General features: G+C 42.1%; 1 protein-coding gene across 3 annotated transcripts in view; it reads left to right on the plus strand.

The window, feature by feature from the left end:
• Positions 1 to 14141, plus strand: part of MTF1 (metal regulatory transcription factor 1) — a 139607-nt gene that overhangs the window by 69307 nt on the left and 56159 nt on the right. For all 3 annotated transcript variants that reach the window (XM_053707167.1, XM_053707164.1, XM_053707165.1), the window contains one exon: positions 10806 to 11365. In XM_053707167.1, coding sequence (XP_053563142.1) covers positions 10806 to 11365 — 560 coding nt within the window. The remainder of the gene's footprint in view (positions 1 to 10805; positions 11366 to 14141) is intronic.

The following is a 14141-nucleotide window of genomic DNA, read 5'->3' on the forward strand; positions in this document are numbered from 1 at the left end:
CCAATTTTCAAGCTGTTAACCCTTAAAATGTTGAAACCAGAGCCGTTTACAATTTTAACCCCCTTACAGTCCCAGCCACAGCCTTTGCTGCGACTTCACCAATCCCAGGGGGGTATAAGATACCAAATGAAGCCTTCTAGGAACGTTTTTAGTGGATTCCAGACCCTCACACATGCAGCTGCATGTACTGTACTCAAAAGTAACTGCGCAATAATGGCGCAAAAATGAGGCTCTGCCTACTACAGAGAAAGGCCCTTCCTGACTGGGAAGGTGTCTAAACAAGTGCCTGGTGCTAAAAACGTTCCCCAATGTTATAAAAGTGTGAAATTCAACTTCAAACTGCATATAATACTTAAATAAAGCAATCGATTTAGCCCCTAAAAGTGTCTACCAGTTTATAGCCCATAATAAGCCCTTTATTCTGTTTGTTTTGACTAAGAAAATGGCTTACCGATCCCCATGAGGGAAAAATGACAGCCTTCCAGCATTACACAGTCTTGTTAGAAAATGGCTAGTCATACCTTGAGCAGGAAAGTCTGCAAACTGTTCCCCCCAACTGAAGTTCTCTCATCTCAACAGTCCTGTGTGGGAACAGCAATTGATTTTAGTTACTGCTGCTAAAATCATACACCTCTTTTAAACAGAACTCTTCATCTCTTTCTGTTTCAGAGTAAATAGTACATACCAGCACTATTTTAAAATAACAAACTCTTGATAGAAGAATAAAAAACTACAAATAAACACCACAAACTCCTCACCATCCCCGAGGAGATGCTACTTGTTCAGAGCGGCAAGGAGAATGACTGGGGGGGGCGGAGCCTGGGAGGGACTATATGGACAGCTCTTGCTGTGTGCTCTCCTTGCCTTTCCCTGTGGGGGAGGAGAATATCCCACAAGTAATGGATGACGCCGTGGACCGGACACACCGATGTTGGAGAAATACTGCTGCCATTTAGTGCTCTTGCAAATGGATAACATTCTTGCAAAACTACTTCTGTATAGTACTCCAGACATGCGCAAGCTCCTGAGCTTACATCCCTGCTTTTCAAAAAAGATACAAAGAGAACGAAGAAAATGTGATAATATAAGTAAATTTTTAAAGTTGTTTAAAATTGCATGTCCTGTCTGAATCATGAAGAAAACATGTGGGTTTCATAGCCCTTTAATTTACACAACAGTAGATTGGGTTGGGCTGTGAAGTTGTCTGCTACAGTACACTTTATGTCAAATGAATATTCTGGATGTTTGTTTTAACCCCTTAATGACCACAGCACTTTTCCATTTTCTGTCCGTTTGGGACCAAGGATATTTTTACATTTCTGCGGTGTTTGTGTTTAGCTGTAATTTTCCTCTTACTCATTTACTGTACCCACACATATTATATACCGTTTTTCTCGCCATTAAATGGACTTTCTAAAGATACCATTATTTTCATCATATCTTATCATTTACTATAAAAAAAAATATAAAATATGAGGAAAAAAATGAAAAAAACACACTTTTTCTAACTATGACCCCCAAAATCTGTTACACATCTACAACTACCAAAAAACACCCATGCTAAATAGTTTCTAAATTTTGTCCTGAGTTTAGAAATACCCAATGTTTACATGTTCTTTGCTTTTTTTGTAAGTTATAGGGCCATAAATACAATTAGCACTTTGCTATTTCCAAACCATTATTTTTCAAAATTAGCGCTAGTTACATTAGAACACTAATATCTTTCAGGAATCTCTGAATATCCATTGACATGTATATATTTTTTTTTAGTAGACATCCCAAAGTATTCATCTAGGCCCATTTTGGTATATTTCATGCCACCATTTCACCGCCAAATGTGATTAAATACAAAAAATCGTTCACTTTTTTACTAATTTTTTCACAAACTTTTGGTTTCTCACTGAAATTATTTACAAACAGCTTGTGTAATTATGGCTTAAATGGTTGTAAATTCTTCTCTGGGATCCCCTTTGTTCAGAAATAGCAGACATATATGGCTTTGGCGTTGCTTTTTAGTAATTAGAAGGCTGCTAAATGCCACTGCGCACTACACGTGTATTATGCCCAGCAGTGAAGGGGTTAATTATGGAGCATGTAGGGAGCCTTTAGGGATAATTTTAGCTTTAGTGTAGTGTAGTAGACAACCCCTAGTATTGATCTAGGCAAATTTTGGTATATTTCATGCCACCATTTCACCGCCAAATGCGATCAAATTAAAAAAAACGTTAAATTTCTCCAACATAGGTGTGTCCGGTCCACGGCGTCATCCTTACTTGTGGGATATTCTCTTCCCCAACAGGAAATGGCAAAGAGCCCAGCAAAGCTGGTCACATGATCCCTCCTAGGCTCCGCCTACCCCAGTCATTCTCTTTGCCGTTGTACAGGCAACATCTCCACGGAGATGGCTTAGAGTTTTTTAGTGTTTAACTGTAGTTTTTATTATTCAATCAAGAGTTTGTTATTTTGAAATAGTGCTGGTATGTACTATTTACTCAGAAACAGAAAAGAGATGAAGATTTCTGTTTGTATGAGGAAAATGATTTTAGCAACCGTCACTAAAATCCATGGCTGTTCCACACAGGACTGTTGAGAGCAATTAACTTCAGTTGGGGGAACAGTGAGCAGTCTCTTGCTGCTTGAGGTATGACACATTCTAACAAGACGATGTAATGCTGGAAGCTGTCATTTTCCCTATGGGATCCGGTAAGCCATGTTTATTAAGATCGTAAATAAGGGCTTCACAAGGGCTTATTAAGACTGTAGACTTTTTCTGGGCTAAATCGATTCATTATTAACACATATTTAGCCTTGAGGAATCATTTATTCTGGGTATTTTGATATAATAATATCGGCAGGCACTGTTTTAGACACCTTATTCTTTAGGGGCTTTCCCAAATCATAGGCAGAGCCTCATTTTCGCGCCGGTGTTGCGCACTTGTTTTTGAGAGGCATGACATGCAGTCGCATGTGAGAGGAGCTCTGATACTTAGAAAAGACTTTCTGAAGGCGTCATTTGGTATCGTATTCCCCTTTGGGCTTGGTTGGGTCTCAGCAAAGCAGATACCAGGGACTGTAAAGGGGTTAAAGTTAAAAACGGCTCCGGTTCCGTTATTTTAAGGGTTAAAGCTTCCAAATTTGGTGTGCAATACTTTCAAGGCTTTAAGACACTGTGGTGAAAATTTGGTGAATTTTGAACAATTCCTTCATGTTTTTTCGCAATTGCAGTAATAAAGTGTGTTCAGTTTAAAATTTAAAGTGACAGTAACGGTTTTATTTTAAAACGTTTTTTGTACTTTGTTATCAAGTTTATGCCTGTTTAACATGTCTGAACTACCAGATAGACTGTGTTCTGAATGTGGGGAAGCCAGAATTCCCATTCATTTAAATAAATGTGATTTATGTGACAATGACAATGATGCCCAAGATGATTCCTCAAGTGAGGGGAGTAAGCATGGTACTGCATCATTCCCTCCTTCGTCTACACGAGTCTTGCCCACTCAGGAGGCCCCTAGTACATCTAGCGCGCCAATACTCCTTACTATGCAACAATTAACGGCTGTAATGGATAATTCTGTCAAAAACATTTTAGCCAAAATGAACACTTATCAGCGTAAGCGCGACTGCTCTGTTTTAGATACTGAAGAGCATGACGACGCTGATAATAATGGTTCTGAAGGGCCCCTAACCCAGTCTGATGGGGCCAGGGAGGTTTTGTCTGAGGGAGAAATTACTGATTCAGGGAACATTTCTCAACAAGCTGAACCTGATGTGATTACGTTTAAATTTAAGTTGGAACATCTCCGCATTCTGCTTAAGGAGGTATTATCCACTCTGGATGATTGTGACAAGTTGGTCATCCCAGAGAAACTATGTAAAATGGACAAGTTCCTAGAGGTCCCGGGGCTCCCAGAAGCTTTTCCTATCCCCAAGCGGGTGGCGGACATTGTTAATAAAGAATGGGAAAGGCCCGGTATTCCTTTCGTCCCTCCCCCCATATTTAAAAAATTGTTTCCTATGGTCGACCCCAGAAAGGACTTATGGCAGACAGTCCCCAAGGTCGAGGGAGCGGTTTCCACTTTAAACAAACGCACCACTATACCCATAGAGGATAGTTGTGCTTTCAAAGATCCTATGGATAAAAAATTAGAAGGTTTACTTAAAAAGATGTTTGTTCAGCAGGGTTACCTTCTACAACCAATTTCATGCATTGTCCCTGTAGCTACAGCCGCATGTTTCTGGTTCGATGAGCTGATAAAGGCGGTCGATAGTGATTCTCCTCCTTATGAGGAGATTATGGACAGAATCAATGCTCTCAAATTGGCTAATTCTTTCACCCTAGACGCCACTTTGCAATTGGCTAGGTTAGCGGCTAAGAATTCTGGGTTTGCTATTGTGGCGCGCAGAGCGCTTTGGTTGAAATCTTGGTCAGCTGATGCGTCTTCCAAGAACAAGCTACTTAACATTCCTTTCAAGGGGAAAACGCTGTTTGGCCCTGACTTGAAAGAGATTATCTCTGATATCACTGGGGGTAAGGGCCACGCCCTTCCTCAGGATCGGCCTTTCAAGGCAAAAAATAAACCTAATTTTCGTCCCTTTCGTAGAAATGGACCAGCCCAAAGTGCTACGTCCTCTAAGCAAGAGGGTAATACTTCTCAAGCCAAGCCAGCTTGGAGACCAATGCAAGGCTGGAACAAGGGAAAGCAGGCCAAGAAACCTGCCACTGCTACCAAGAGAGCATGAAATGTTGGCCCCCGATCCGGGACCGGATCTGGTGGGGGGCAGACTCTCTCTCTTCGCTCAGGCTTGGGCAAGAGATGTTCTGGATCCTTGGGCGCTAGAAATAGTCTCCCAAGGTTATCTTCTGGAATTCAAGGGGCTTCCCCCAAGGGGGAGGTTCCACAGGTCTCAGTTGTCTTCAGACCACATAAAAAGACAGGCATTCTTACATTGTGTAGAAGACCTGTTAAAAATGGGAGTGATTCATCCTGTTCCATTAAGAGAACAAGGGATGGGGTTCTACTCCAATCTGTTCATAGTTCCCAAAAAAGAGGGAACGTTCAGACCAATCTTAGATCTCAAGATCTTAAACAAGTTTCTCAAGGTTCCATCGTTCAAGATGGAAACCATTCGAACTATTCTTCCTTCCATCCAGGAAGGTCAATTCATGACCACAGTGGATTTAAAGGATGCGTATCTACATATTCCTATCCACAAGGAACATCATCGGTTCCTAAGGTTCGCATTCCTGGACAAGCATTACCAGTTCGTGGCGCTTCCTTTCGGATTAGCCACTGCTCCAAGGATTTTCACAAAGGTACTAGGGTCCCTTCTAGCTGTGCTAAGACCAAGGGGCATTGCTGTAGTACCTTACTTGGACGACATTCTGATTCAAGCGTCGTCCCTTCCTCAAGCAAAGGCTCACACGGACATTGTCCTGGCCTTTCTCAGATCTCACGGATGGAAAGTGAACGTGGAAAAGAGTTCTCTATCTCCGTCAACAAGGGTTCCCTTCTTGGGAACAATAATAGACTCCTTAGAAATGAGGATTTTTCTGACAGAGGCCAGAAAAACAAAACTTCTAGACTCTTGTCGGATACTTCATTCCGTTCCTCTTCCTTCCATAGCGCAGTGCATGGAAGTGATCGGTTTGATGGTAGCGGCAATGGACATAGTTCCTTTTGCGCGCATTCATCTAAGACCATTACAACTGTGCATGCTCAGTCAGTGGAATGGGGACTATACAGACTTGTCTCCGAAGATACAAGTAAATCAGAGGACCAGAGACTCACTCCGTTGGTGGCTGTCCCTGGACAACCTGTCACAAGGGATGACATTCCGCAGACCGGAGTGGGTCATCGTCACGACCGACGCCAGTCTGATGGGCTGGGGCGCGGTCTGGGGATCCCTGAAAGCTCAGGGTCTTTGGTCTCGGGAAGAATCTCTTCTACCGATAAATATTCTGGAACTGAGAGCGATATTCAATGCTCTCAAGGCTTGGCCTCAGCTAGCAAGGGCCAAGTTCATACGGTTTCAATCAGACAACATGACAACTGTTGCGTACATCAACCATCAGGGGGGAACAAGGAGTTCCCTAGCGATGGAAGAAGTGACCAAAATCATTCTATGGGCGGAGTCTCACTCCTGCCACCTGTCTGCTATCCACATCCCAGGAGTGGAAAATTGGGAAGCGGATTTTCTGAGTCGTCAGACATTGCATCCGGGGGAGTGGGAACTCCATCCGGAAATCTTTGCCCAAGTCACTCAGCTGTGGGGCATTCCAGACATGGATCTGATGGCCTCTCGTCAGAACTTCAAAGTTCCTTGCTACGGGTCCAGATCCAGGGATCCCAAGGCGGCTCTAGTGGATGCACTAGTAGCACCTTGGACCTTCAAACTAGCTTATGTGTTCCCGCCGTTTCCTCTCATCCCCAGGCTGGTAGCCAGGATCAATCAGGAGAGGGCGTCGGTGATCTTGATAGCTCCTGCGTGGCCACGCAGGACTTGGTATGCAGATCTGGTGAATATGTCATCGGCTCCACCTTGGAAGCTACCTTTGAGACGAGACCTTCTTGTTCAGGGTCCGTTCGAACATCCGAATCTGGTTTCACTCCAGCTGACTGCTTGGAGATTGAACGCTTGATCTTATCGAAGCGAGGGTTCTCAGATTCTGTTATCGATACTCTTGTTCAGGCCAGAAAGCCTGTAACTAGAAAGATTTACCACAAAATTTGGAAAAAATATATCTGTTGGTGTGAAGCTAAAGGATTCCCTTGGGACAAGGTTAAGATTCCTAAGATTCTATCCTTCCTTCAAGAAGGATTGGAAAAAGGATTATCTGCTAGTTCCCTGAAGGGACAGATTTCTGCCTTGTCTGTGTTACTTCACAAAAAGCTGGCAGCTGTGCCAGATGTTCAAGCCTTTGTTCAGGCTCTGGTTAGAATTAAGCCTGTTTACAAACCTTTGACTCCTCCTTGGAGTCTCAACTTAGTTCTTTCAGTTCTTCAGGGGGTTCCGTTTGAACCCTTACATTCCGTTGATATTAAGTTATTATCTTGGAAAGTTTTGTTTTTAGTTGCAATTTCTTCTGCTAGAAGAGTTTCAGAATTATCTGCACTGCAGTGTTCTCCTCCTTATCTGGTGTTCCATGCAGATAAGGTGGTTTTACGTACTAAACCTGGTTTTCTTCCAAAAGTTGTTTCTAACAAAAACATTAACCAGGAGATTATCGTACCTTCTCTGTGTCCGAAACCAGTTTCAAAGAAGGAACGTTTGTTGCACAATTTGGATGTTGTTCGCGCTCTAAAATTCTATTTAGATGCTACAAAGGATTTTAGACAAACATCTTCCTTGTTTGTTGTTTATTCCGGTAAAAGGAGAGGTCAAAAAGCAACTTCTACCTCTCTCTCTTTTTGGATTAAAAGCATCATCAGATTGGCTTACGAGACTGCCGGACGGCAGCCTCCCGAAAGAATCACGGCTCATTCCACTAGGGCTGTGGCTTCCACATGGGCCTTCAAGAACGAGGCTTCTGTTGATCAGATATGTAGGGCAGCGACTTGGTCTTCACTGCACACTTTTACCAAATTTTACAAGTTGATACTTTTGCTTCTTCTGAGGCTATTTTTGGGAGAAAGGTTTTGCAAGCCGTGGTGCCTTCCATTTAGGTGACCTGATTTGCTCCCTCCCTTCATCCGTGTCCTAAAGCTTTGGTATTGGTTCCCACAAGTAAGGATGACGCCGTGGACCGGACACACCTATGTTGGAGAAAACAGAATTTATGTTTACCTGATAAATTACTTTCTCCAACGGTGTGTCCGGTCCACGGCCCGCCCTGGTTTTTTTAATCAGGTCTGATATGTTATTTTCTTTAACTACAGTCACCACGGTACCATATGGTTTCTCCTATGCAAATATTCCTCCTTAACGTCGGTCGAATGACTGGGGTAGGCGGAGCCTAGGAGGGATCATGTGACCAGCTTTGCTGGGCTCTTTGCCATTTCCTGTTGGGGAAGAGAATATCCCACAAGTAAGGATGACGCCGTGGACCGGACACACCGTTGGAGAAAGTAATTTATCAGGTAAACATAAATTCTGTTTTTTCACAATTTTAGGTTTCTCACTGAAATCATTTACAAACAGCTTGTGCAATTATGGCACAAATGGTTGTAAATGCTTCTCTGGGATCCCCTTTGTTCAGAAATAGCAGACATATATGGCTTTGGCGTTGCTTTTTGGTAATTAGAAGGCCGCCAAATGCCGCTGCATTTCACACGTGTATTATGGCTAGCAGTGAAGGGGTTAATTGTGTAGCTTGTAGGGAGCTTGCAGGGTTAATTTTAGCTTTAGTGTAGAGCTCAGCCTCCCACCTGAAACATGAGACCCCCTGATCCCCCCCAAACAGCTCTCTTCCCTCCCCCACCCCACAATTGTCCCCGCCATCTTAAGTACTGGCAGAAACTCTGCCAGTACTAAAATAAAAGCTATATTTGGGCTTTTTTTGTGTTTTTTTAGCATATTTACATATGCTGCTGTGTAGGATCCCCCCTTAGCTCCCAGCCTCACTTATCCCCCACCAAACAGCTCTCTAACCCTCCCCCTCTGCCTTAATGGGCGCCATCTTGGGTACTGGCAGCTGTCTGCCAGTACCCAGTGTAGTAAAAAAAATGTGCCTTTTTATTTTTTTAAATGATCTTTTCTGTAGTGTAGCTTCCCCCCCCCCCCCCCCCAAGATCAACCCCCCACCCCTTCCAGGTCCCTTAGCTGTTTATTTACAGCTTTAAAAACTTTATTTTTTTTTTTACTTTTCCCAGTTTATTTTTCTGTAGTGCAGCGGTTCCCTCCCGCTCCCGCCCGCCGCCCCCCGTGCACGCGCGCGCTCCCGTGCGCGCTCCCGTGCGCGCTCCCGCCCCCGATCCCGCCCCCCTCCACTCCATTCGGCACATCGATGGCCGACCACCCGCCTCCCAGACTTGCTCCCACCCACCAACGATACCGGCCACCGATGTCCGGTGCAGAGAGGGCCATAGAGTGGCTCTCTCTGCATCGGATGGCCAAGGGGGGTTATTGCAGGATGCCTCGATATCGAGGCATCACTGCAATAACCGGAAAGCAGCTGGAAGCGTGCAGGATCGCTTCCAGCTGCTTTCCAGACCAAGGACGTACGCCACACGTCCTCGGTCATTAACTGTCTTTTTTTTTAGGACGTGTGGCGTACGTCCTTGGTCATTAAGGGGTTAACCAGGGTGGATTTGCTTGAAATCACTAGTCAGTAAGACAAATTTTACATTGATTTAAATCATGTTTTTCATTTTTAGAATAATACATTTTCAGGTTATTTTTTCAAGTTATATCAGACTATTACTGATTTGGTTATATATCATTAAATATGCAAAGATAGAGCATTGAAAATAATTGTATTATTTGGAGGTGAACTATCTCCAGTTTAATAGGTTAATTATTCATATTTGATCAACTTTTCACCTGCACTTTATTGCAAGGAGAAAAATAATGATCACAGTAATAATAACAATTGAAATAGTTTTATTTAACTGAAATAATATATTGTTAATGCTTGCCCCTCCCTCCTCCAACTTAGGTCCTTGTGCAAATCTATTTTACTCCAAACAATTGTCTATTCAGTGATCTTCTTGAAACTTAGTATGGGTTGATTCTGTGTATATAGATTTGCAGAGGACCGATGGTGTTAAAGGAACAGTAAAGTCAAAATTAAACTTTCATGATTCAGAAAGAACATGCAATTTTTAACAATTTTCCAATTTACTTTAATTATCTAATTTGCTTTGTTCTTGGTATCCATTGTTGAAAAGCCTGCATAGGTAGGCTCAGAAACAATGCACTACCGTGAGCTAGCTGCTTCTCGCTATCTCGCCCAATGTATTCAGCTAGGCCCCAGTAGAGCATTGCTCTTCTTCAACAAAGGATTCCAAGAGAATGAAGCAAATCTGATAATAGAGGTAAATCTGAAAATTACATGCGCTATCTGAAACCCAAAAGTTATCTTTTATGATTATGTCAGTTTTAAGTCTATTTATTTATCAACTCTGTATGTTCATTTTATAACATTTTGCTGTGAAGAAGGCGCGTGTTATTTCTGCAGACACAAATTCACAGTTTTGAGAACTACAAAACCAATAATGTGATAATATCTTCAAGAAAGAAAAGTTGTCCAAAATACTCTGACAGAAACCTCTGGGAGAGCATGACATTGTGAATGTATTAATGGAATTAATTTACCAAAAAAAAATTACAGCCATGAATATACAACTTCTTGCTATATAATTAAAAACTGTTCTATATTTTAGGATGAATAACCTTTGTATTATAATGTATCTTAAACAGAAACTATGTTCTTTTTTTCTTTTTTTTTTTAAAAAACCATTGATTTTTATTTACTCCGGTTTTAACCCATTCTTGCTACACCATGAATATTCATTAAGTTAAAGGACAATTTAATATAGTAGAACTGCATAAGCAACAAATGTATAAACAATGTGCAAAAGCAATGAGCAGTTAACTTTTTTTCTGACAAATTTCCAAAATGTACTTCAATTTGCCGGCCCCTGTATCATGTGACATCCATCAGCCAATAACAGAATCATATATATGTACACTGTAAACTATTGTACTCGTCCAGTAGTAGCTGCTGCCTCAGTAAGTAGATTGGAAATTCTCTTAAAACTACATGCTATATCTGTATCATCAATGTTTAATTATGACTTTAGTGGCACGTTAATCTTTCTTTTAGCACTTATGATTGACTAGATGTTTATTGTATCTCCCATTAGCCTCTTCTTGGACAGATAGTTTATTAAGAACATGGTTGCCAGATGCACAATCAATGGTCTCAGCAGAAAACAATTCATCTGAACCTACACCTTTGGTTGTCCCAATGGTTACTCCGACTATCAATTCTGAGACTTCTCTGCAGAGTACGGCTGGCAGTACCTCTACTGCAGTACCCTTAACTCCTGGAAATATGACGTGTGGAACGCAGCCAACTCCCCCCATAAGCACAGCAGTGGGACAGCCCCTGGAATTACCTGTTCTTAATGGTGCTCATTTCACTGCCAGCCAAGACAATTTTCTTGCTACTCAGACATCACAGTCATTAGTAGATGGGTTGACTGTGGTTGGGCCTGCAGTGCCTGTATTGACTGGGTCAAAGTCTACTTTACCAACACTGGTACAGACAGCAGCCTCTAGTACTAACACAGTGCTGACCAATAACCCAGCAATTACCATCACTCAGACTCCCAACACTGCTCTATTGCAGCCCAGTCTGGTTATGGCAGACCAGAACCTTCAGTGGATATTAAATGGAGCCGCTCAATCCCAGGAGCAATCAGTGAGTATCAAAATTGAAATATTGTTACTCTGTATATTAATCTAATATTTTCAGTCAAGACCTTTCTGTCTCCTTCTTTTCTATTATTATAAGCTTCTCAGATGATTTAATGCGAGCACAACAAGCAGGAATTTCTTGAATAACCCCTGTGTTAGTTTTGCTGCCTCTAGGCAGTCCTGACTCTGTCACATGCAAAAAACAAAAGTACTCTACAATCACTGCTTGATTCCATAACCCCCATCCATGTAGCGTTTACCCGGCTATATTAAGGAATACTGTAATGATGCGCTGAACAGAAAAATGAACCTATTCATAAAAACAATCCCCTGTGCTTCACAGTAAAAATAGCTGCCATTATTATTGCAGTTTTGAATATACTTTACATATTGATTTTAATGTTATTTAGTTAGCTTATGTTTCTCCAACATAGGTGTGTCCGGTCCACGGCGTCATCCTTGTGGGATATTCTCTTCCCCAACAGGAAATGGCAAAGAGCCCAGCAAAGCTGGTCACATGATCCCTCCTAGGCTCCGCCTACCCCAGTCATTCTCTTTGCCGTTGTACAGGCAACATCTCCACGGAGATGGCTTAGAGTTTTTTAGTGTTTAACTGTAGTTTTTATTATTCAATCAAGAGTTTGTTATTTTGAAATAGTGCTGGTATGTACTATTTACTCAGAAACAGAAAAGAGATGAAGATTTCTGTTTGTATGAGGAAAATGATTTTAGCAACCGTAACTAAAATCCATGGCTGTTCCACACAGGACTGTTGAGAGCAATTAACTTCAGTTGGGGGAACAGTGTGCAGTCTCTTGCTGCTTGAGGTATGACACATTCTAACAAGACGATGTAATGCTGGAAGCTGTCATTTTCCCTATGGGATCCGGTAAGCCATGTTTATTACGATGGTAAATAAGGGCTTCACAAGGGCTTATTAAGACTGTAGACTTTTCTGGGCTAAATCGATTCATTATTAACACATATTTAGCCTTGAGGAATCATTTTATCTGGGTATATTGATATTATGATATCGGCAGGCACTGTATTAGACACCTTATTTCTTAGGGGCTTTCCCAAAGCATAAGCAGAGCCTCATTTTCGCGCCGGTGTGGCGCACTTGTTTTTGAGAAGCATGGCATGCAGTCGCATGTGAGAGGAGCTCTGATACTTAGAAAAGACTTTCTGAAGGCGTCATTTGGTATCGTATTCCCCTTTGGGTTTGGTTGGGTCTCAGCAAAGCAGATACCAGGGACTGTAAAGGGGTTAAAGTGTTAAAACGGCTCCGGTTCCGTTATTTTAAGGGTTAAAGCTTCCAAATTTGGTGTGCAATACTTTTAAGGCTTTAAGACACTGTGGTGAAAATTTGGTGAATTTTGTACAATTCCTTCATGTTTTTTCGCAATTGCAGTAATAAAGTGTGTTCAGTTTAAAATTTAAAGTGACAGTAACGGTTTTATTTTAAAACGTTTTTTGTACTTTATTATCAAGTTTATGCCTGTTTAACATGTCTGAACTACCAGATAGACTGTGTTCTGAATGTGGGGAAGCCAGAATTCCTGTTCATTTAAATAAATGTGATTTATGTGATAATGACAATGATGCCCAAGATGATTCCTCAAGTGAGGGGAGTAAGCATGGTACTGCATCATTCCCTCCTTCGTCTACACGAGTCTTGCCCACTCAGGAGGCCCCTAGTACATCTAGCGCGCCAATACTCCTTACTATGCAACAATTAACGGCTGTAATGGATAATTCTGTCAAAAACATTTTAGCCAAAATGAACCCTTGTCAGCGTAAGCGTGGCTGCTCTGTTTTAGTTACTGAAGAGCATGACGACGCTGATATTAATATCTCTGAAGGGCCCCTAACCCAATCTGAGGGGGCCAGGGAGGTTTTGTCTGAGGGAGAAATTACTGATTCAGGGAACATTTCTCAACAGGCTGAACCTGATGTAATTGCATTTAAATTTAAGTTGGAACATCTCCGCATTCTGCTTAAGGAGGTATTATCCACTCTGGATGATTGTGAAAAGTTGGTCATCCCAGAGAAACTATGTAAAATGGACAAGTTCCTAGAGGTGCCGGGGCTCCCAGAAGCTTTTCCTATACCCAAGCGGGTGGCGGATATTGTTAATAAAGAATGGGAAAGGCCCGGTATTCCTTTCGTCCCTCCCCCCATATTTAAAAAATTGTTTCCTATGGTCCACCCCAGAAAGGACTTATGGCAGACAGTCCCCAAGGTCGAGGGAGCGGTTTCTACTTTAAACAAACGCACCACTATACCCATAGAGGATAGTTGTGCTTTCAAAGATCCTATGGATAAAAAATTAGAAGGTTTGCTTAAAAAGATGTTTGTTCAGCAGGGTTACCTTCTACAACCAATTTCATGCATTGTCCCTGTCACTACAGCCGCATGTTTCTGGTTTGATGAGCTGATAAAGGCGCTCGATAGTGATTCTCCTCCTTATGAGGAGATTATGGACAGAATCAATGCTCTCAAATTGGCTAATTCTTTCACCCTAGACGCCACTTTGCAATTGGCTAGGTTAGCGGCTAAGAATTCTGGGTTTGCTATTGTGGCGCGCAGAGCGCTTTGGTTGAAATCTTGGTCGGCTGATGCGTCTTCCAAGAACAAGCTACTAAACATTCCTTTCAAGGGGAAAACGCTGTTTGGCCCTGACTTGAAAGAGATTATCTCTGATATCACTGGGGGTAAGGGCCACGCCCTTCCTCAGGATCGGCCTTTCAAGGCGAAAAATAGACCTAATTTTCGTCCCT

Source organism: Bombina bombina, chromosome 3 (assembly GCF_027579735.1).
Source record: "Bombina bombina isolate aBomBom1 chromosome 3, aBomBom1.pri, whole genome shotgun sequence".
NCBI lineage: Eukaryota > Metazoa > Chordata > Amphibia > Anura > Bombinatoridae > Bombina > Bombina bombina.